The sequence below is a fragment of the Notolepis coatsorum genome (genome assembly GCF_963971535.1).
Source record: "Notolepis coatsorum genome assembly, chromosome: 18".
Classification (NCBI taxonomy): Eukaryota; Metazoa; Chordata; class Actinopteri; order Aulopiformes; family Paralepididae; genus Notolepis; species Notolepis coatsorum.
In genome coordinates this window covers 2507776-2532101 of record NC_140182.1, presented here as the reverse complement: position 1 = coordinate 2532101, position 24326 = coordinate 2507776, and the positions used below count along the sequence as shown (strand labels likewise).

The 24326-nt window shown below is 43.2% G+C and overlaps 1 protein-coding gene across 1 annotated transcript; it reads right to left on the bottom strand.

Moving 5' to 3' along the window:
• On the bottom strand, positions 1 to 24326 carry LOC311245536 (dihydrolipoyl dehydrogenase, mitochondrial-like). The gene is made up of 14 exons (XM_084335408.1): positions 24205 to 24326; positions 22493 to 22568; positions 19000 to 19079; positions 16862 to 16930; positions 15335 to 15404; positions 12840 to 12940; positions 11559 to 11702; positions 10809 to 10910; positions 10374 to 10564; positions 8132 to 8302; positions 5819 to 6008; positions 4474 to 4611; positions 2957 to 3046; positions 1 to 348 (listed from the first exon to the last, which is right to left on the bottom strand). Exons 1-14 carry the CDS (start codon positions 24241 to 24243, stop codon positions 283 to 285), a joined length of 1527 nt encoding a protein of 508 aa, XP_084191534.1. The 5' UTR covers positions 24244 to 24326; the 3' UTR covers positions 1 to 282.

Sequence of the window (24326 nt, the reverse complement as noted above, 5' to 3'; positions counted from 1 at the left end):
TCAGTATTTACCTCCCAAACCCCTTGGTTTTATTGAGAACAGTTAAATAACACACTGAATGTAGTACAGTTGTTGTGATGCTGAATGTATACAGAGGCGTTCCAGATGCAGCTCACAGGGGACTTTAAAATGTTTACGTTTCTTCTCTAGCACTAGAATGTGCGGATAGACAGACAGGCAGATGTGGACAGAGCTGTTATATATACAGAGGTGCGTCAGACAGAGCTGTTTTATACACAGAGGTGCGTCGGCGACGAGCGAGCGGTCAGCGGTCCGTTTCTTTTAGAAGTTGATGGCTTTCCCGAAGGAGGCGGCCAGGTTGGCTTCTCTGAAGGCCTCGGACACCGTCTAAAGGGTGGGGGGGGAGGGGGAGGGGGGGTCGCAGGGATGGAGGGAGGAACAGATGAAAAGGAGCTCAGGTACTAATTCAATCTCAAGGAACACGCCAACATTTGGGGAAATTAGCTCACCGTCTTCTCCAGAGAGACAAGAAGATAGATACCGGTCTCCTCTCTCTGTGCGTTCAGTACAAAGCTATCTGGCTGCACGTTAGCCTAGCTTAGCACAATGAATGGAAGCGGACATGACCGGTTAGCCTTCAAGGAGAGGCATTTAGTTGGACAACTGTCCGCGTCCATTCATTGTGCTAAGATATAGGCTAACATGCAGCACAGAGAGGAAACTGGTATCTTATCTCCTCGTCTCTCTCTGGAGAAGAAGACGATAAGCTAATTTCCCAAAATGTTGGCGTGTTCCTTTAAAGGCATAATGGGTAGAATTATCCTAAAATAATTATTTTAAAATAAAAATGTATAGACTCGTACAAACATAATCTACATTTTGCTGACCTTTTATCCAAATTCTGTACAACAGGTCAACAGGAAGGGTACAAGTCTTTCAGCGGAGTAACAATGTTCGTCAAACAGTGTTGAAATGTGCTACAGTCTTGAGTGCACAACAGTAAAGGCATAACAGCATAGTAGGTACTACGTAGTAATATAGGCAAGGATGATTATTTAGTGGCAAAGTGCATGATAATCCTTCAAATCATCATCATCACTTACGACCCACTAGTCGTTAGGGTTGAGTACCGAACTCTCTACTTTTAATAACCCTTTCACTGCCACACGACAGAAGGTTAACCCTTTACTATCACACAACCGACGGTCGGCTGTTGTGTGTGGCAGTGAAAGGGTTAACCTTCTGTGAATTGTCGCAGTGAAAGGGGTTAACCGTTTTGGTACTGCAGCAGTGAAAGGGTTATGGGTACCGACCAAATGACATCGATACTACAGAGTGCAGAGTCTAGTATTCACGCTAGATCGACCCCAAATTTGGGTACCTTTATACGTTTAGTATAAGAGTGTAATATTACTAGACAAGAAGGAGCCTTTTCCACAAATATATATATATTACTGTCCCGTCTCTTGGGTCTTTGGAAACACCAGGCGAGGTCAGAGGAGTTTGATCATATTTACTGAGGACGGCCAGATAATGTTGATATTTAAACATTTAAAAACACAATACATGATCATGCTATTTATTTTGTGTGGTGTGTTACAACAATAAATAACAAAATGTTTTAAATAAATAATGTTGAAATTGAGAAGTTTGAAGAAGTACCCTACATTGTTTTGGTGGTGCTCTAGCGACATCTAGTGGCTGCTTAGTATGATGCCTTCAGATGAACACCGACATTTTGGGAAATACACTTAATAATTGCCATCTTCCCCAGAGTCAGACGAAAAGATGGATATCAATTTCATCTCGTCTTTGTTGGAAGTTGTTTTTCTTCACTTTTGATAGAGCTAGCTGCTCCCTACTGCTACCAGTCCTTGTGCTAAGCTAGGCTAGCTGCTCCCTACTGCTTCCAGTCCTTGTGCTAAGCTAGGCTAGCTGCTCCTACTGCTACAAGTCCTTGTGCTAAGCTAGGCTAGCTGCTCCCTACTGCTTCCAGTCCTTGTGCTAAGCTAGGCTAGCTGCTCCCTACTGCTTCCAGTCCTTGTGCTAAGCTAGGCTAGCTGCTCCCTACTGCTTCCAGTCCTTGTGCTAAGCTAGGCTAGCTGCTCCCTACTGCTTCTAGTCCTTGTTGTAGTACTTATTACTGTACATTTTACTGTATATTTTTGGCTGTATATTTTAGAATGTATATACATATCAGAATGTATATCCCGGACTGTATTTTATTCTTATTCGTGACTTTTGTTTTTGAATACCTAAATATTAGAGATGTCCCGATCAAATTTGTTTGCTCCCGATCCGATCCCGATCATGTGATTTTGAGTATCTACCGATACCGGTCTTTCCCGATCCGAAAAAAAAAAATATTATAAAGAAAATATATATACCGGTATATATATTTTTTTCTCCCATCCCAATTTCTCACATTACATTCACCCTGAATGTTGACGTTATCCGGGTGAAAAGTTAACTTCATTCAAGCGAGGCATTGCAACCGGAGTAATCTAAAAATCTGCCTCCAACCTGCTGCTTCATGAGAGCAATGGCGCCATCGTCTGTAAAAATCAGGTGACTGCAAGTTCTGCAACTAGTGGATGTCCCTCATCCTTGACATAAATCATTTGATGTATAATTAAATCAAAGGAAATGCGTTTGTTTTGGCAAAATTCTTCTGCTCTGTGTGACAATAAATAAATGAATGATGATATGCAACTTAAAACCAAAACTAAGGCCTCAGTATGAGTTTAAGACGTGAACATGGTCATGTTTGTAGAATTTAAAAAAAATACGTTAAAAAATTATATATTAAAAAAAAAATCCAGATTTTTTTCCGATCCCGATCTTCTGAAAATCACGTGATCGGCCCCCGATCCCGATCACGTGATCGGATCGGGACATCCCTAATAAATATTTACGGTTTACTGTGAGCGATCTGTAGTGCTGAATGTCCCTCTGGATACATAAAGTATGTCTGTTCTGTACGGGCGACACTCACAGGGTGGGCGTGACACACGCGGGCGATGTCCTCACAGGACGCTCCGTACTCCATGGCCAGCGCCGCCTCATTGATCACCTCTCCAGCCCCCTAGTGGAGACAAACACACAGTGGCACGCTGTTAGAGACTCAGAATAATAATACACTTTATTTGTAGAGCACTTTTCATACAGAAATTGCAGTTCAAAGTGCTCCACACAAAAATACAGGCATAAAGTGCAGACATATAAAACATCATTGGTTACAGACATATAAAGCGAGCATAAAAAAGATTAAAAAAAGGTAGCAGCAAGGTAAGGAAAATCAGTTGTTCACATTAGGATCTAGGACAGAGGAGCGCATTGCTGTTAATACGCTGAGTTTCTTTACAGTACGAGAAACTCATGACAAATCTGGCCTTCGATAACGATAATAGCACGACAGGCCGTATCTGCGATACATTTACATTTTGTCATTTATCTGAACGCTTTTATCCAAAGCGACTTACAAGTTCTGTACGACAAGTCATCAGGAAGGAAGGGTACAACTCTATCAGCTGAGTAACAATGTTCATCAAAGTGTTGAGTGCTACAGTGTGGGGTAGTTTATTAGGACAAGTGCCTGACAGTAAGGTTAGTTAGGGTTAGAGTTTTTATTTTCTTTAATTTTAGATGATGAATAATATATCTAAATAATAATCAATACATTGCAAGGAATTTCATCTATGATACATCACTATATCTGGGTAACTGAAGAAAAATACCCAATTATTCACGGAATTGACTGATGAGCTTCTCAGATTCTTTGGTGTGCGTCACAAACTGGCCGACTGTACATGAAACAATGTACAACAAATTGTATAATGCATTTAACACACACACCGACCGCAACTTGATCATCATTAACTATTAATTATGTCCCTAATGGTAAACGTTGTCACCGTCTACTAACGCTCCGCCAGACCGCTAGTTAACAATCATCACATGCTGGCGGCTGGGTGGCGCAGCGGACATTGCGCTCGTCACCAACGCAAGAGACACCGGTCTCGAATCCGGCTGTCGGCGTTGCCTCCGGCTTGGGCCGGCCGTCATACTGACTCAATTGTCAGAGTCAGCGGGAGGGGAGTTGACGGGTGGTAATCTGGACGTTGTAAACAGCGACTCCTACAGGTCGGTCAGGGCGCCTGCACAGCAAAGACAGGAAGTAGCGGGGGGTAGTGTGAGCCTCCCACACGTTACACCTCGCCAATGAGAGTCCGCGCTGGCAGGTGAAAAGATGTGACTGGCTGCCTCCTCGTGTATCGGAGGGGACACGTGATGCAAGGCTTCTATCCTCCCTACGACCGGCCAGTGGGGGGCACATGCGAGCAACGTTCAGGACAGGGGAGAATTGGCACGAGAGGAAAATTGGGAGAAAAATCACAGAAAAAGGAGGAGAAAAAGTAGGCAAAAAAAATATATATAATCACCACATGCCGAGGGTCAAAAGGGATAATGGCGGACAAAAATAAAAAGATAACGTTATAATAAGCGTCTCACTGATCCGAGGATGTGCGCGCCCAGCAGCCGGTCGGTCTCCTTGTGGCTCAGGATCTTCACCATGCCGTCCGTGTCGGCGTTGACCTTCGCCCGGCTGTTGGCCGCGAAGGGGAACTTGCCCACTTTGTACGGGACGCCCTGGAGAAGAGGAGGAGGAGGAGGAGAAGAAGAAGAAGAAGGCGTTAAGAGCAGATCCCCAACGAAGAAACGCTTAGAACCGGCATGACGTGTGGGGGGGAAACAAACAACTCACTGCAGCACCCACTCTACACACTTTAGACACTTAACACACTTTATATTTATTGGTAAAGAATTTGCACTACAACCCATACCTCATTACACCTTACTGTAAACTGTACCTAAATTGTACCTCATCCCATTTCTGCTTTGCACTATATAGTATATTGTATATTAGTATATTGTATAGTATATTGTATGGTAACTCAGTTACTTCTACTCTGCATTGAACATTGTACATATGTACATACTGAACACTTTTGTCTACGTACTTGACTTCTATTTTATACTTGCTATACTTATTTTATTATCTATTTTTTCCTAGCACAGTCTCTGGAGCGTAACAGAAAGAAGCATTTTGTATAAAAGTATTCTGTAGTTCTGTATGACAATTAATAAAGAAACTTGAACTTGAAACCATGCACATGTACAAATACCGCCATCTAGTGGTCGATGGATGGTATGAACATGACATGGGGTTGATTGATTGAAAACTTTATTAACAGATTGCAATATGGGTACAATACAGTACGGCTCAATACACACAATTGTTAAGGGGATGCAGACCAGAGAAAGACTTTCGTCTTGTTTACATCAGGGTCCCCCTTTTGGGCAATGCAATACATGACAGAAAATATGATTTGAGAGATATTTGTAAATGTACTGTTCAAAAAGCTAAGAACGGGATTAAAAGGAGGTGTATTTCTATTATTGGGGTTAACTTGTGGAACAATGCTGATATACAGTTAAAAATGAGTCATTCGCTTTTGGTTTTTAAGAAAATGGTTTGTAAAGCTATTTTTAAAAACTACAAAGGTGAATAAATACAGTTTTGTTCTGCTATTTTCTTTTAGAATACTGTTTAGGAGTCTTAATTTATATACTTATAACAGGCATGTATAAGCATTATGCTTCAGTCTGTACCTTTTCAGTCACTGTAAAATCAAATATTGTTAAATGATTGTGCATATTGTATTGTGTGAGATGACGACTGAATAAACTACTGCTACAATACATCTGCAAAACAAGTCCTAAACGGTACTCTTCTTTCCTGAATAAAATATAGGCAAATATTGTTTATTGTAAAATACATATTTGTCACCCTCACCTCCTCTTTGAGCTGCTCCTCGTTCTTGCCCACCCAGGCCACCTCGGGGTGCGTGTAGACCACGGAGGGCACGCAGTTGTAGTCTATATGCACGGCGCCACCGGCCATGCCCTCCACACAGACGATGCCCTCGTCCTCCGCCTTGTGGGCCAGCATGGGCCCGGCGACCACGTCTCCGATGGCGTAGATACTGAAGGGGGGGGGGGGGGTAAGCAGAGAGGAGAGGGGAAACCGAAATCACACAGAGATAAACGACAAGACAAAGAGGACGAATCGGACCCATATCTTCCAGCTGCTGCCCTCCGGGAGGCGCTATAGATCCCCGACCACCAAAACATCCCCACTGCCAACACTGAACTCCCTGTAGCACCCCCCCCCCCCCCTACCTCTGCTGGTATGGACATACACTGATATTGTGCTCTTTGTAATTATGTAATTATGTATTTAACTGCATGTAATGTAGTATGTATGTATTGTAAGTAGGGATGCTCGATATTGGCTTTTTTACCGATACCGATATAGTCTAACTCTTAATTTCCGATACCGATATCAACCGATATCAACCGATACATGCAGGGTTTCCCCCCCCAAAAAAATTGAATAATTTCAGGTAATTAACATTACATGTCTCTTGTTGTGGAATTAACACAACATTATGCATACTTTTGACAATAAATTAAATCTGAATTTGTTCTTACTTGTTTGCCTGGGTAAATAAAGGTTATAGAAACAGTGATGTTATATGTTCTATGTTGGAACGATGCTGTAATGCACTGAAAACTAATTCCACCAGCCTGGCTGGGTGGTCCTTAAAGAATCTAATCTAATAATTTAGCCGACGCGATTTACATATTAGCATAGTAGGTAGTAGTATAGACATATTAGCATAGTAGGTAGTAGTATAGACTTAGTAGCATAGTATGTAGTAGTATAGACTTAGTAGCATAGTATGTAGTAGTATAGACTTAGTAGCATAGTATGTAGTAGTATAGACATATTAGTATAGTAGCTAGTAGTATAGACATATTAGCATAGTAGGTATAGTATAGACATATTAGTAGGTAGTAGTATAGACACATTAGTAGGTAGTAGTATAGACACATTAGTAGGTAGTAGTATAGACATATTAGTAGGTAGTAGTATAGACATATTAGTAGGTAGTAGTATAGACATATTAGTAGGTAGTAGTATAGACTTATTAGTAGGTAGTAGTATAGACTTATTAGTAGGTAGTAGTATAGACATATTAGCATAGTAGGTATAGTATAGACATATTAGTAGGTAGTAGTATAGACACATTAGTAGGTAGTAGTATAGACATTAGTAGGTAGTAGTATAGACATATTAGTAGGTAGTAGTATAGACATATTAGTAGGTAGTAGTATAGACTTATTAGTAGGTAGTAGTATAGACATATTAGTAGGTAGTAGTATAGACATATTAGTAGGTAGTAGTATAGACACATTAGTAGGTAGTAGTATAGACACATTAGTAGGTAGTAGTATAGACACATTAGTAGGTAGTAGTATAGACACATTAGTAGGTAGTAGTATAGACACATTAGTAGGTAGTAGTATAGACATATTAGTAGGTAGTAGTATAGACATATTAGTGGGTAGTAGTATAGACATATTAGTAGGTAGTAGTATAGACATATTAGTAGGTAGTAGTATAGACATATTAGTAGGTAGTAGTATAGACACATTAGTAGGTAGTAGTATAGACATATTAGTAGGTAGTAGTATAGACATATTAGTAGGTAGTAGTATAGACATAGTAGTAGGTAGTAGTATAGACACATTAGTAGGTAGTAGTATAGACACATTAGTAGGTAGTAGTATAGACATAGTAGTATAGTAGGTAGTAGTATAGACATATTAGTAGGTAGTAGTATAGACCAGGTAGATTCCTACGTAGTGGAATGCATACTAGTAAAAGACAGTACGAGGGTTAGTATTATAATTATACATTCTTTTACACTTTGTTTGTTTTTAAGTGCGTGAGTGAGTGTGTGTATATGAGAGAGAGAGATAAATTAAGTGTGTGTGTGTGTGTGTTAGTGTGTGTGTGTGTGTGTGTGTGTGTGTGTTAGTGTGTGTGTGTGTGTGTGTGTGTGTGTGTGTGTGTGTGTTAGTGTGTGTGTGTGTGTGTGTGTGTGTGTGTGTGTGTGTGTGTGTGTGTTAGTGTGTGTGTGTGTGTGTGTGTGTGTGTGTGTGTGTGTGTGTGTGTGTGTGTGTGTGTGTGTGTGTGTGTTAGTGTGTTAGTGTGTGTGTGTGTGTGTGTGTGTGTGTGTGTGTGTGGGGGCCCACCTACCTGGGGACTGCGGTCTGGAAGCGCTTGCTGACGGGGATGCGCCCCCTGTTGTCCAGCTCGATGCCCACACTCTCCAGACCCAGGTTGCTGGTGAAGGGTCTCCTGCCGATGCAGACCAGCAGCACGTCACACGTCAGGGTCTCGTTCTTCCCCCCCGCGGCCGCCTCCACCCTGAGGGGGGGAGAGAGAGAGAGAGGGTGAGACAGAGAGGGGGGGAGAGAGAGAGAGAGAGAGAGAGAGAGAGAGAGGGTGAGACAGAGAGAGGGGGAGAGAGAGAGAGAGAGAGAGAGAGACAGAGAGAGGGGGAGAGAGAGAGAGGGTGAGACAGAGAGACAAGGGGGAGAGAGAGAGAGAGAGTGAGAGAGAGACGAGGGGGAGAGAGAGAGACGAGGGGGAGAGAGAGAGGGTGAGACAGAGAGACGAGGGGGAGAGAGAGAGGGTGAGACAGAGAGACGAGGGGGAGAGAGAGAGACGAGGGAGAGAGAGAGAGGGTGAGACAGAGACGAGGGGGAGAGAGGGTGAGACAAAAAGCCATTAAAAAATTTCTGTAGAAACGAAATAATGAACTAGGCTACGTTATATCATTCCCTCTGTAATTAGTGTCTGCCATGGTTAACTTACAAGCAAAAAGAAAGTGGCAAAAAAGCTATTTTAGTTAGTAAAATAGCATCGTTTGATTGCATGTTTATTAGTCATTTAGACCACATGATGGAAAAAGTTACTTCCTAATTATCACAGCGAGGGGATTGTACAAAAACTGATTATATATATATATATATTTTTTTAACCTTCTCTTTCTCCAATTTTTCTCTGTTTTTCTCCCCGTCCCAATTTAGTCGTTGTGCCAATTCCCCCCCTCCCCTACCTGGCTGCTGTATGCATGTTCTCCTACGAGTCGGTACAAGGGCGTCCCGAAGCCGATCGCACGCTTCCTCCGATACGTGCGGCGACTGCCAGTGACGTCTTTTCACTTGGCAGCATCTCCTGCGTTGGTGACGAGCGCAATCTCCGCTACGCCACCTGACCGCCCCTATATATATATATATTTTTACATTTACATTTAGCTGAGGCTTTTATCCAAAGCGACATACAGATTGTGAACAACAAGTCAGCAGGAGGGGTACCTCCTCTGGCAGCTAGGGGTCAGTGGTGTTTATTGTTCGTCAAATAGTAATGAGCTTCAGTGTGACGCACGACACCCACCGGGCGCAAGGAGTGAGGCGGGCGGGCGGGCGATCAGCGCTTCACTCTCGCTCCCATGGTAACACATTGACTGCCACGCTTCTATCCATCAATGTAGCCTCACTGCCACCACTCTAAGCCTATGGAGATGTTCCCCTTCTTTGCAGGGCTATAACTTTTTAAATTGTATTGCTAAATTGACATTACTATGGCCCATTCAACATCGATTATCTATCGTTCGGGATGTAGCAACGTTCTACTTTTTCATTCATAGATTCATACCTAAAAGACCGTCTAGAATATAAGTATGTTTTTATCGTTTTCTGCAGTAATGAATAGAACGTGAGTTATAGGCATAAACGCATATATAGATTATCAACTGCTGTTTGTTGCCGATACACGCTATATTAAAAATTTCAACTGTACATGATCCTAAACGTTATGACTCATCATGCGCGGATGAACGGGGGGGGGGGGGTCGTTTATAATTCCGTGATAGTCAGTAAATGCTTTATGTAGTATGGGTTGATTTATTGATCAGATGGTTTGTAAATAAAGAAATGTACAATCACCTTGAAAATAACGTTACTGTCCTCTTACCGTTCGCCGATGAGACTGGAGGAAAAAGATCCCACTTATTTGACGTCGATCGACTAGATCCATTTCCGGTTTGTATGGCGCAATAAACGCCCAAATCATATCGATTATTGAGTTATGGCAGCGATCCATATACACGGATGTGTGTCTAGAGTCCCGCAACAATATGTGACTGCCGGACAGATTTCCCAGATGCACCGAGATCACCAGATCCATTTCCGGTTGTAACTCGCCCGATCATCCACCAGGCGGCAGTATTGAAGCGTTGCACTGTTGTGCAGAGTCCCACTGTCTCAGCCGAGGCTGGGTGGCGGAATTATGAATACCATGGCGGGAAAAAAATGAAATGTGATCTCAATAACGTCGTACGCCGTGGCTTGGCAGAATTGGCATGACCAGCAAACCCGTCGTACAACGTGATTGGCGGTCAATGTGTTAACAGGCGTCTCTCGGAGGTACTCACGCCACTTCTATCTTGCCGTCTGGCCTCTTGTTGGCTCCCATCACCTTGGTGCCCAGTTTGAACTTCAACCCCTGCTTCTGCAGGATGCGCTGGAAGCTCTTGGAGATCTCCATGTCGATGCCCAGGCCGCCCACATGGCCCAGGAACTCCACCGCCGTCACCTTGGAGCCCAGCCGCTGCCACACTGACCCCTGCAGGACGGGAGGGCAAAAAGGTGTGTTTAAAAAAAAAAAAGAAAAAAAAAGATTGATCTAAAATGATATCGACATCCGATTGCCGTGATTCTATATTGTGAAACAGAAAACAGAATAATTACTGTGTTCAGTGCAAAATTGTGAAAACATACACCGAATGAATTTGCAATGGGAATTCCTTTTTAAATAAAAATGTGTCTTAATAATATGGCAATAAAAGAACATCAGACGAGACACTGACCAGCTCCACTCCGATGACGCCGGCTCCGATGACGATGAGTTCTTCTGGAACCTTCTTCAGGGACAGAGCTCCCGTGGACGACACCACCGAGACCTCGTCGATCTGGAACATTCAGGGACCGTCTTAGCAGCTGAACCTTTTATTTATTTATTTATAAATCTGTATTGCATCTTCAACAGTCAAATGTGTGGCTTGAGACTTATGGTACAGCTGGAGAGGAGGGGGGGGGTTGGATTAGTGAACAGTAGGACCAGAGAATTTCTTAAAAAAGAAAAAATGCATCGTTTGTTTATAGTTTTTTAGGGGGGGGGTATGTGTATGTATTTTGTTTTGTTTGGATGTCTATTTTCTTGCTTGTAATGTTGTTTTATGGATGTATGTGTGTTTTGTTTATACGAATACAAAATATTTTAAAAACAAAAAAAACAATATGTGTCATGTTAAAATTACTATACCGGTCTAAATACGAGTTTTAGCCCATTTACTAATCATATTTTACACCACCCCTAAGCATTGCTTACTTTTTATATGTAAAAAAAACGATTTGCTTTGTTTGTGTTAAAGATTCTACAGCGAGCTCTGCCGGTCCGAGCCGGTGGGCGTGACCTCGGAGCCGGTGGGCGTGACCTCGGAGCCGGTGGGCGTGGCCTACCTCTATCCCGGGGAAGGGCGTGACCTCGGAGCCGGTGGGCGTGACCTACCTCTATCCCTGGGAAGGGCGTGACCTCGGAGCCGGTGGGCGTGACCTACCTCTATCCCGGGGAAGGGCGTGACCTCGGAGCCGGTGGCGATGAGGATGTTCTTGGTGTTGATGACCTGCTCGGTGCCGTCTGCAGCCGTGGACGTCACCTGGTTCTTTCCCGTTATCCTGCCGTGGCCGCTGACGTGAGTCACCTGAGATTAAAGAGCATCAGTACTGGGATCAGAGGAGGGATGAACCGATCCGGCTCTTTCAATCCCGATACCGATACCTGGGCCGATATAAGTACCGATCCGATACCCATTGATCAATTAATAAACTGTATGCCTCACTGTCACTGTGTGGAAGGCATTCTGTCACATGACTGTCACTGTCATTCTTTTGTGCATGAAGGCAACATCAGGCTTGACTTAAAACATTACTTTCCTAACTTAGTGAAACAAAATGTAACAAATTAGCAGTACATTAAAGTACTGAATTGTTATTCATTATTCAAAAAGAAAAGAAAAAAGTTTCATTATTAAAATTGTCTCCGATACCCGATCTAGCTATTTTAGTCATATCTGGCCCTTGTTTGTCCGAGGGAAGCAACAATGGGAAGCAACAGATGTGATTGGAGGATCAGGAAAAGAGGGCGGGGTTTGAGATAGGTCACCTGGGATGAAGATCCAACTGCAGAACGAATCCACCAAAACAGACAGTTTGTGTTTCATGTAAAATCATTTCCGTCTAAAATACACAACACTTCATTCTGGGAAAACCCTTTACGACCAGAATTTATGAGAATTGAATAATTACATTATATAATTTAATTGCAATAAACCAAATCAAATGTGTTTCTATCGCCCGAGATCAAAAGGCATGCCCCCCCCCCCCCCCCCATGGGCTGCACCGTCGGGAAGAAGCATCAACGGACCAAGAACAAGAACCAAAACAAAACCACCATCAAATCCAGATATGCAACACTCCCAGACTTTGCCCAATGAAGATATGGAACGACTCACTAAAACCTAACATATATCTATATATCTGCTATCTGCTATCTGCTCTCGGATACCTGTGTGTTACATCTATGAGTTAGCAGATTGAGAAGTTCTTATCTCTTCTGCAACAGGGCTGTCAAGCGAACATTCTTATTCAATTCTCCATGAATGATTAAATCGTTCAGTTATGGACCGTTATGTGGGACGACAAGCAGCCGTGTGACGTGGTCGTCTGAGCGATGAGGGCTTTCACCTCTTCACGGGACCACGTCTGTGGAACCAAGACCCACGTCTTCAGGAGGACCGGAGTTCTAGCAACGAGATTAAGACCTGAAGGAAGGGCCTCACCTTGTTCTGTTTGAATAGATGTGCGATGCCTCCCGTCAGCGCCTTGACGGCCCCCGTCTTCTGCCCCATCATCTTCTCCAGGTTCAGCGTGAGGCCTGTGACTGAGACACGGAGAGAGGGACGTTATGAAACTGAACCTCACTAGTCCAGCCTCTAAACCCCACTAGTCCAGCCTCTAAACCTCACTAGTCCAGCCTCTAAACTCCACTAGTCCAGCCTCTAAACCTCACTAGTCCAGCCTCTAAACCCCACTAGTCCAGCCTCTAAACCCCACTAGTCCAGCCTCTAAACTCCACTAGTCCAGCCTCTAAACCCCACTAGTCCAGCCTCTAAACCTCACTAGTCCAGCCTCTAAACCCCACTAGTCCAGCCTCTAAACCTCACTAGTCCAGCCTCTAAACCCCACTAGTCCAGCCTCTAAACCCCACTAGTCCAGCCTCTAAACCCCACTAGTACAGCCTCTAAACCCCACTAGTCCAGCCTCTAAACTCCACTAGTACAGCCTCTAAACCCCACTAGTCCAGCCTCTAAACCCCACTAGTCCAGCCTCTAAACCTCACTAGTCCAGCCTCTAAACTCCACTAGTACAGCCTCTAAACCCCACTAGTCCAGCCTCTAAACCTCACTAGTCCAGCCTCTAAACCTCACTAGTCCAGCCTCTAAACCCCACTAGTCCAGCCTCTAAACCCCACTAGTCCAGCCTCTAAACTCCACTAGTCCAGCCTCTAAGCCTCACTAGTCCAGCCTCTAAACCTCACTAGTCCAGCCTCTAAACCCCACTAGTCCAGCCTCTAAACCCCACTAGTCCAGCCTCTAAACCTCACTAGTCCAGCCTCTAAACCTCACTAGTCCAGCCTCTAAACCCCACTAGTCCAGCCTCTAAACCCCACTAGTCCAGCCTCTAAACCTCACTAGTCCAGCCTCTAAACCTCACTAGTCCAGCCTCTAAACCTCACTAGTCCAGCCTCTAAACCTCACTAGTCCAGCCTCTAAACCCCACTAGTCCTCTAAACCCCACTAGTCCAGCCTCTAAACCCCACTAGTCCAGCCTCTAAACCCCACTAGTCCAGCCTCTAAACCCCACTAGTCCAGCCTCTAAACCCCACTAGTCCAGTCTCTAAACTCCACTAGTCCAGCCTCTAAACTCCACTAGTCCAGCCTCTAAACTCCACTAGTACAGCCTCTAAACCCCACTAGTCCAGCCTCTAAACTCCACTAGTCCAGCCTCTAAACTCCACTAGTCCAGCCTCTAAACTCCACTAGTCCAGCCTCTAAACTCCACTAGTCCAGCCTCTAAACTCCACTAGTCCAGCCTCTAAACCTCACTAGTCCAGCCTCTAAACCCCACTAGTCCAGCCTCTAAACCTCACTAGTCCAGCCTCTAAACTCCACTAGTCCAGCCTCTAAACTCCACTAGTCCAGCCTCTAAACCTCACTAGTCCAGCCTCTAAACCCCACTAGTCCAGCCTCTAAACCCCACTAGTCCAGCCTCTAAACCTCACTAGTCCAGCCTCTAAACCCCACTAGTCCAGCCTCTAAACTCCACTAGTCCAGCCTCTAAACCCCACTAGTCCAGCCTCTAAACCTCACTAGTCCAGCCTCTAAACTCCACTAGTCCAGCCTCTAAACCTCACTAGTCCAGCCTCTAAACCTCACTAGTCCAGCCTCTAAACTCCACTAGTCCAGCCTCTAAACCTCACTAGTCCAGCCTCTAAACTCCACTAGTCCAGCCTCTAAACCTCACTAGTCCAGCCTCTAAACCTCACTAGTCCAGCCTCTAAACCCCACTAGTCCAGCCTCTAAACTCCACTAGTCCAGCCTCTAAACTCCACTAGTCCAGTCTCTAAACTCCACTAGTCCAGCCTCTAAACCTCACTAGTCCAGCCTCTAAACTCCACTAGTCCAGCCTCTAAACTCCACTAGTCCAGCCTCTAAACCTCACTAGTCCAGCCTCTAAACCCCACTAGTCCAGCCTCTAAACCTCACTAGTCCAGCCTCTAAACCTCACTAGTCCAGCCTCTAAACTCCACTAGTCCAGCCTCTAAACCTCACTAGTCCAGCCTCTAAACCTCACTAGTCCAGCCTCTAAACTCCACTAGTCCAGCCTCTGAACCTCACTAGTCCAGCCTCTAAACTCCACTAGTCCAGCCTCTAAACTCCACTAGTCCAGCCTCTAAACCCCACTAGTCCAGCCTCTAAACCTCACTAGTCCAGCCTCTAAACCTCACTAGTCCAGCCTCTAAACCTCACTAGTCCAGCCTCTAAACTCCACTAGTCCAGCCTCTAAACTCCACTAGTCCAGCCTCTAAACTCCACTAGTCCAGCCTCTAAACCTCACTAGTCCAGCCTCTAAACCCCACTAGTCCAGCCTCTAAACTCCACTAGTCCAGCCTCTAAACTCCACTAGTCCAGCCTCTAAACTCCACTAGTCCAGCCTCTAAACTCCACTAGTCCAGCCTCTAAACCTCACTAGTCCAGCCCATGTGAATTCTTACTTTCAATGCCCCTGCTCTCCAAGTCCTTGCCGTGGGCCAGGTGGTACAGGTAGGAGTTGTTCAGCAAGGCCTACGGGATGAAAGTGGGAGAAAAAGGCATTATTAGATTAGACATACAAGCCTATGTTGAATGCATCATCTAAAATAAAGACGTTCCAATGAAAACACACCTATATGCAAAACACATACAGTGTGCTCCAAAAGTATTTGTACAATGACATTTTATTATTGTTGTTTTTTTTGCCATATAATTCCCCACAAGAGCTCAAAGGGAAATACTAATGACAGAAGTAGAGGAACTAAACGGTCCGTCTGGAAGCTTGTTGGCAGGAACGTGAGGATTCGAGGCCGATCTGATAACTCTGGCCTTTGTTTGCTTGTAGCCGTTTAACCAACCGAGCACTTTGTGTTCCAGCACTCAGTTAAAGCATTGTGTCGTAAACAGACCTCTTCTCACAGGGGATATAGTGGAACGCAAAGACGCTGGGACGAATAATGTGGTGATAATTGTGGCTGAATCGTCTGCTCCTTGACCCCCAGTCATCAGTTCACACCGAGGGTCAGAGAGGAACACTGTGTCACTGTCCCGCAAACTTTGGAGCTCAGCTTGCTGCTTTTAGAGCCGTTTCCCCGAAGCCTGTTATTGGGCTTCAAACTTCGTCAGGGTTTTTCGAACGGACGGTCGAACCTTCGTTTTTAATTTAAAAAATAAATAAAAAGCAAAACAAAAAAAATCTATCTAAAAAGAAAATCTATTTTTTTTATTATTCTTTTTATATAAAATATCCTCAAACTAAATCCTCAATTTGAATAAAGTGATTAATCTGATTAAATTCGTTTTTTTTTTTTTATTAAATCAACTTTCTTTAATGAATATAACTCGTCAGTTTCGTCAACATAAATAATCCAATCAGGGCACGGTTGGTACGAAAGTGATGGTGACGTCTTGATGGAGCGCCGAGCGCCAAGCGGATGCAAACAGGCTACATCATTTATGATAAATGTACTTCCCCGCTGTGCAAGCGCCCTGACCGACCTGTAGGAGTCGCTGTTTACAACGACCAGACTACCACCCCACCGGCTTCCCGCTGACTCCGCCAATCGAGCCAGTATGACGGCCGGCCCAAGCCGGATACAACGCCGACAGCCGGATTCGATACCAGTGTCTCTCACGTTGGTGACGAGCGCCTAGTCCGCTGCGCCACCCAGCCTGATAAATGTTTTATTTAAATTTTTATGACGAGTCATATACTATAATATTAGTGTAGCCTAATGTAATCTTTATCTGCAACTGTGAAGAAAAAACCCATTGGTTTAAACAGAATCAATACACATAAAAAATATATATATAAAATAATAATAATAAAAAGAAAATGTATTAAAAATTGGAATGTTCGAACGCCAACGTAACGAACGAAGGTCTGAAGGTCTGAACGTTTGGGCGCCGCCCTTGCTGCTTTTACACCCATGACTCTAGTATGAGAACGAACATTTTCCTAAACATTTGGGGAAAGTGAGACGGGTTACCTTTGAAGGGATACAGCCCACATTCAAGCAGGTTCCACCGAGCGTAGCGTTCTTCTCGACACAGACGACCTGAGGGGAGAGGAAACGGACGGACATCAGTGCATTCCACACTGTTCTCACTGTGTACCAAACCTGAAGTCAATCTACATTCAGCGGTTCTCAAACTACAGGTCAGTAGGTCGGTTTTTTACTTGCGCATTGGCAAGTAAACATTTTATTTTTTATCATTTTCTTAACTTTTTTCAAAAAATGTCTGGCAACATATTTTGGCTAAATATGCCTCGTTTTATAAATGTGTATTGATAACATAGTGCTGTAATTAAATGTTCTAATAAATATGCATGATCAAGTTCAACAACGTGTGCTTTTATTTTGATATTCCTTAATTCCACGTTGAAATTAAGCGATACGTAACATTAAGTGTGGGGTCGCCAAAAGAAATCCTAAATAAAATGGGGTCGTGGTATAAAAAAGTTTGAGAACCGCTGATCTTCTACATGATGCATTTGGAACACTTAACCCTTTCACTACCACACTACAGAAGGTTAACCCTTTACTATCACACTGTGTGATAGTAAAGGGTTAACCTTCTGTAGTGTGGTAGTGAAAGGGTTCACCCTTTGCCGTGCGGCAGTGAAAGGGTTCACCTTCTGTATTGTCGCAGTGAAAGGGTTAACCGTGTGGTAGTGAGGCAGTGAAAGGGTTAATGGGATCCTAAGATAGCCAGCTTATGTACCTGTAGCACTTAAATATCGTACTGTGATGTATAGCATTCACCTGCAAGTATCCTACATAATCTGTTCATAGACCGTAGAGACCCAAGATTACGTTACATCAGTTACACCGGTATGGAGCGTAAACAAGAGGCCTTTAGTGAAGTACTCTGCTCAAATATTTAGTTTCCCCTTGGGATCACTTGGCTGCACAAAACATGAAACGACACATTGATCGTGTGTCAATCACCACTCACAGACAATCAATATGCTATTGGGATCCAGTGGGCAGATACAATGAATAAGAGGGGGGGAAATTACCACACCGCAAATCAGTCTCAGGTTTGGGGCTACTGTACCTTTAAGAGACTAGCTTATGCATAAAATTGACCAGGGAACCAACCATCGAATGAATTAATGAGTTTATTTCTAACATAAATTAAAATCAAATACTTTTTTTTTAAACAATCAAATAATAAACACATTAAAAAACAAACAAACAAAACAGTGATGTTCGAAAAGGAGTAGGATTAAGTGTAAACATATGTATTCCTAGTCCTACCCCCTTCACACTATTATCTTATGCAACTCATATTAGCTCATTTTCATACAACCCAAATTTCCACACTATGAAAAGAAAATATTATAAAAAGTAAATATCAGTAATAATACTAATGGTCATCTCGCCGAGCACTAGCCCCCGGACAGGGACGCCCGGGCTCAAGCGGTCAACACAACACCTCCTCATCCATATACCTCGGAGATTTCTTTTTTTTTAAGTAATTTCTCTTTGTGCTTTGTCTTAATTCCACACTCAAACCATTCCACAGATTCACTCAACAAACTGAAATGCACATACTCTTCATTGTTGAACGAACAGCCCGTTTCTTTTTTTTTGTATCCACTTTTTCTCCTTATTTTTATATATTTTTTTCTCCCATCCCAATTTCGCCTCGCCAATTCTCCCCTCCCCTGTCTCGAACGTTGCTAGACCATGCCTCCCACTGGTCGGCTGCAATGTGTCCCCTCCGGTACACGAGGAGGCAGCCGTCGCATCTTTTCACCTGTACAGCGCGATCTCTCAGTGGCGAGGAGTAACGCATGGGAGGCTCATGCTGCCCCCGTTACTTCCTGATTCTGCTGTACAGGCGCACCAACCGACCTGTAGGAGTCGCTGTACTCAACGTCCGATCCCCACCCACCAGCTTTCCCACCCCTAACACTGCCAATTGTGTTAGTATGAACGACCAGCCAAGCTGGTAGCAACACCGAGAGCTGGGCTCGAACCCAGCATCTCCTGCGTTAGTGGCGAGCGCCTTGCCCACTGCGCCACTTAGCCACCATGAACAGCCCGTTTCTTGAAATTAGACTCTACTCTTAAATTGTAACCCCCCTCTCCATCACAGACGTTTTTTAGGATGTTACCTTAAAACCAAGCTGGGAAGCTTTGATGGCGGCGACATATCCACCCGGGCCAGAGCCCACCACCGTGACGTCAGCATCAACTGTGGAGAGGCAACGTACATTAGATCACATTAAAATGTGTTGTCATCATGCAGCACAAGTACAGTATAACAAAAAGAGGTTTGTCATCCAACCAGAGTGCAAATGTAACAGTAAAGTGGAATAGTAATATACAATGTACAGGTGATTAAACTGGGTATAAATTAAAATATATAAATTAGTACTAGTCTGGGTGTAGTGCTAATCAGATGTATGTACAGAGTTGTAGTATTAATATGTACAGGTATGTACAAGAAGACAGTATGGCAGTAGTCATACTGGCCAACAGAGTAACTAGTTAGAATATGTAAGAGATATGTACACATATATAGATATAGTATCTACAGATATGTAAAATGATTATGTGCAGATATGTACAGACAGATGTGGATAGATATATAAACGATAAGAATATATATACAGTATGTATATATATATATATATATATACATACACACACACGTACATGACAACTTAAACACGAGTTTATTGCATTTATCACACTCAATGCAGTAACAAACTATGCTTTCAGCAGGTTGTAACACAACATAAATGACTTAATGTGGAAAGACTGGGGATGAGGTTGAGGGTAGTTATAGAAAGAGGGACAAAGATATATACATCAAACTGAGGTGAACATGTGGCACAATTTAAAAAGCAGCAAAAAAAACACACATTAGAGAAATACAGAAATGAGTAATGAGGATAAACAAAGTTATGTTATATTGTGTTATGTAGTGCTGTACTATATTCACTGCTGTCAAGTGAATCAAGTTTTTTTTTTTTTTTTTTTAATATAAGTAAAAGTATATTCTAGTGTAATATACTAAATTATGTTATATCTAGTAAAATTAATGGAAGAACAAATATAAATGTAAGGGGGTAGGGATCAATAAGCTTAGCTTCCCTCTACTCCTTTTTTGGACACGTCTGCTAACTAACTACATTGCTCTTGACCTTTTGTTTATAATTCCTTTTTATTTTTATTTTTGTGTTTTTTTTAAGTTTTTTAATTTGTTGTTATGATTGTTTGGTTTGACGGAACAAGATACCGTGATTTGTTTGGAGAAATACATGTTCAAAAATAAACTATTCATTCATATCTACATCCTGTTATCTGCACTGCACACTTTTTTAGAACTGTATAGTCATATTTTATCCTATTTTATTTTTTATTCTATGCTAATTTTATTTTATTATATTAATGGATGCTGCTATGGTTGAGGAACCACAACAAAGTGAATCTTCATTAACCAACTAACTAACTAACGCATTATTGGACTGATCAGAAACATAGAGCATGACATCACAGGCCAGCCAAGAGTACAGCAGAGCATGACATCACATCACAGCCAAGAGTACACCAGAGAGCATGACATCACAGGCCAGCCAAGAGTACACCAGAGCATGACATCACATCACAGCCAAGAGTACAGCAGAGCATGACATCACATCACAGCCAAGAGTACACCAGAGAGCATGACATCACAGGCCAGCCAAGAGTACACCAGAGCATGACATCACATCACAGCCAAGAGTACAGCAGAGCATGACATCACATCACAGCCAAGAGTACACCAGAGAGCATGACATCACAGGCCAGCCAAGAGTACACCAGAGCATGACATCACATCACAGCCAAGAGTACACCAGAGCATGACATCACAGGCCAGCCAAGAGTACACCAGAGCATGACATCACAGGCCAGCCAAGAGTACAGCTTCCTTGTATAAATAGGCCGTGCCTATGAATAAAAAAAAAAAAAAAAAACGTAAATGTATCATTTTAATCCAATTGGTGTTTAGCTTATTTGCATTTTTTCAGGCACAGTTTAACTACATTAGCATCTGCACATAGCAAGATCCCAATTTTGGAGCGACTCTTAACTCTCATCTAAACCGAGTCAATAAACCAAAGTCAATTAAATCAATCTATTAACCCATGCTTGCCTGCTTGCGGATGTGCAAAAGTGTGCTGCTGCTAAAGTGATGGAAAGGTGACAAAATGAGAGAACGGCAAATTCCTGAATAAAGGATAATTGATGACAAAGAATTTTTTTTCTGGGAAGATGAAAGCTTGAGTGGTGCATTTTTTATTATATAGGAGCTTTTATCCAAAGCACTTTACAATTTGTTCCTCACATTTGACCCACTCACTCTCACATTCACACACCGACGGCGGAGGCGACCACGCGAGGTGCCAACCTGCTCATCGGGAGCAGTTAGGGGTTAAGTGTCTTGCTCAAGGACACTTCCAACACGCTGCCCGGGAGGAGCGGGAATTGAACCGGGAACCTCCGGATTACCAGACGACTGCTCTACCTCCTGAGCCACTGTCACCCCTGGCGCCCCAAGGCTTGGGTGTAACATGATGCCTTTAGGATACAATTGGCACCAGGCATACCTCAAAATCACCATGGTGACGTAGAAACAACCATGTTGATAATAATAGCCGCAACACAGTCGGTAATACGGTGTCACACGGTGATACAGTCGGGAACCGGTTCTCTTAGAAAGCAGTAACAACCGGCCTGGAGGTAGTTCATCTTTCCCAATCTTCCCAGAAACTCACCACGGACAGTCCAGACTCCAGAGCCTCCTCTTCCCACAACTAGTTGCGTTTTTAGTCGGTAATGAAGTGTTTGTTCGTCACCGGCTCTGTGTTTTCATGATAACAAGCTTCTGATCAACTGGGCACACACATGCACTGTGACACAAAACAATGCCCGGCTACAACACACCTGGAAAAGTCCGCTAAATCAGGTTTTGGTCATTGTTTTGTCGCAGTGGACATGATGCGCCGCCAAGTTGAGTAATTAGAAGATTAGAAGCATGTGGTCAGGAAAACGCAGAGCTGGTGAACAAACAATTCATTATGGACTAAAAACGTTACTATTTTTTGTTGATGAGTGAAGCATAACAATGACCCATATCAAGGCTACATGGATAACAATTTCTACCAACTAAAGCGATGATGATGATGATGATGATGATAGCAGAGTTGCTAATATTGAGGCAACTTCTCAATTTGCCAAGGCGTGGACAGAAGACAGAAGAAGAATGGTTTTGAATTTGATTAGAACATGAATGAATGAATGAAAACTTTATTTAACAGATTGCAGAATGGGTACAATACAGTACGGCTCAATACACACAATTGTTAAGGGGATGCAGACCAGAGAAAGACTTTGTCTTGTTTACATCAGGGTCACCCATTTTCAATTCATAGTGACATTTATGACATACACAACATACATGACATTTATGGCATAGGGACATACATGACATACAGTACCGTTACATTTGTGACATATACGATATGCAAATATACAGTACTGTTACCCATAGATCCTAACAGAGAATATATACATATGATGGGGAGGAGAGTCGGAGACTGTACATTAGATGTGACTTACTTTGTGCTTTATCAGCATATGTTCTGACGCACAACACTGATGCACCCTGGATCTTACAGGGGAGCTGGTGGCCACGCTGGAGGAGGACACACAGAGGAAGAGATGAGACCATGAACAGTGTGTGAATGATTTAAGATCGACGCTGCAGTATTGATGACAGCACTGGTCCATAACACTTGGACAAGTGTGCAGCATCACAAGTCATTAGCCGGGTTAGCATAAACAGTGGAAATAACATTGATTGATTGAACATGTTATTAACACTTTCAGTGCCACGGACGACATATCTCGCTTTATTAGGCCCCCCTCTGAGTGCCCACGACGACAAATATAGTTTTATTTGTTTATTAGCGATCTGATTTCATATTTCATCAACCGAGTCTCCCGTTGGTACAGCAGCTCCTCCAGGAGCTCAGAATGGAAAAAAGCGCCCCCTATCGTCTATCCCTGTGTAACTGCAGGTCAGTCGCTTAGATCAGTCGATATGTAGAGGCGGAGCCAGCTGGCTCCTTGTGCTGGCAAACTGTCTGCTCAAGAGGGATCTGCTCGCGGGACGGGAATCAGCCTGGAATATATATTCACAGTAGCCAATACTCAATCAATAAGCGTGATCGATATTTGGAATGGCGATCAGGAATTGGAATGATCTTTTTGGAGAACATCTGATCTGAGGTAAGGAATCTATTGTACCAGTCTTGGGATAATCAGAGTTGTATTCGCTGAGATCTGAGTGTTTGCCCTATGTGTGTGTGTGTGTGCGATCGCTGATGAGGAAATAAGAATAGATTTTTCAGCTTGCGTCTCTAGCGTGCATAATTACGTACACATATACTATCGATAATCGAGCGTTTATTTGAAAACGATTCATAAATAGGCCGAAAAATTACAACGTTTGTGTATTCTAGAATATTCCAGTAAACGTCTTTTATCGTGGAATCTTTATATTTCCCTTGAAAACGAGGGCTTTTCAAAATGCTATAAAACGAAAATGAACTGATAAAAAAACAATCCGCTTCGACAATGTTGACTGGAAAACGAGTCATTGATAAGCGACGGGCAGATTAGACACAGCCATCATTTAAAACATAGATTAGGCGTTTTTTAACGCTAACATTGAAGTGGATGGTGGGGATTGCTAAGGGGATGCAGACAAGAGAAAGACTTTCGTCTTGTTTACATCACCCATTTTCAATTCATCATAACATATATGACATACAGATACAGTACTGCTACATCTATGACATACCAGATCTACAAATACAGTACTGTTTGTGATACAAGAAGTCTAAAAAAGAAAAGAGTATATACATTTGATGTAGAAACTGTACATTGGAGGAGGTTGGTAGGTAGTTACACATCTGACTAGCTAGATTACAAAACAATTCTCCAGGGAGAACAGATTTGAAGTAGCTAGCTAAAACAACTTTAATAATAATAACATAGATGTTGTACGAATAGGCAACAACAACAACAGTAGCCCAGCTTGTTGTGGCAGAGATGACAGCTAGCTAACAACACGGCTAACCAACTTCATCACAAGGTAACGTTAGCTCACAGGCTAGCCAGCTCAGCTAGCACGGGCCGGGCAGGAACAGGAGACACAGAAACACAGAAAAGATCGCCAAAGACAGGGCTAACAACTATCGACACCTGTTTATGTCCATTCTAGACCACATATATATACATAATACATCCACACGACGTGCCCTTACCGTGGCCAGGGCGCGGTAGACGTGGTTCCAGCTCTGCATGTTGACCTGCTTCAGCTTCACACTGTAACCTACAGCACCGCGTCATCCAAGGACTCCTCACAACGCGCCTGCGCAGTGTCCGC

Excerpts from the sequence above, each read along its gene's own strand:
- LOC311245536 (XM_084335408.1), bottom strand. The coding sequence starts at position 24,243 with ATGCAGAGCTGGAACCACGTCTACCGCGCCCTGGCCACG. Across the intron at positions 16,931-18,999 it reads CTTCCCAGCTTGGTTTTAAG|GTCGTCTGTGTCGAGAAGAA; the intron begins GTAACATCCTAA and ends CTCTCCCCTCAG. Across the intron at positions 6,009-8,131 it reads TTCCAGACCGCAGTCCCCAG|TATCTACGCCATCGGAGACG; the intron begins GTAGGTGGGCCC and ends CCCCCCCTTCAG.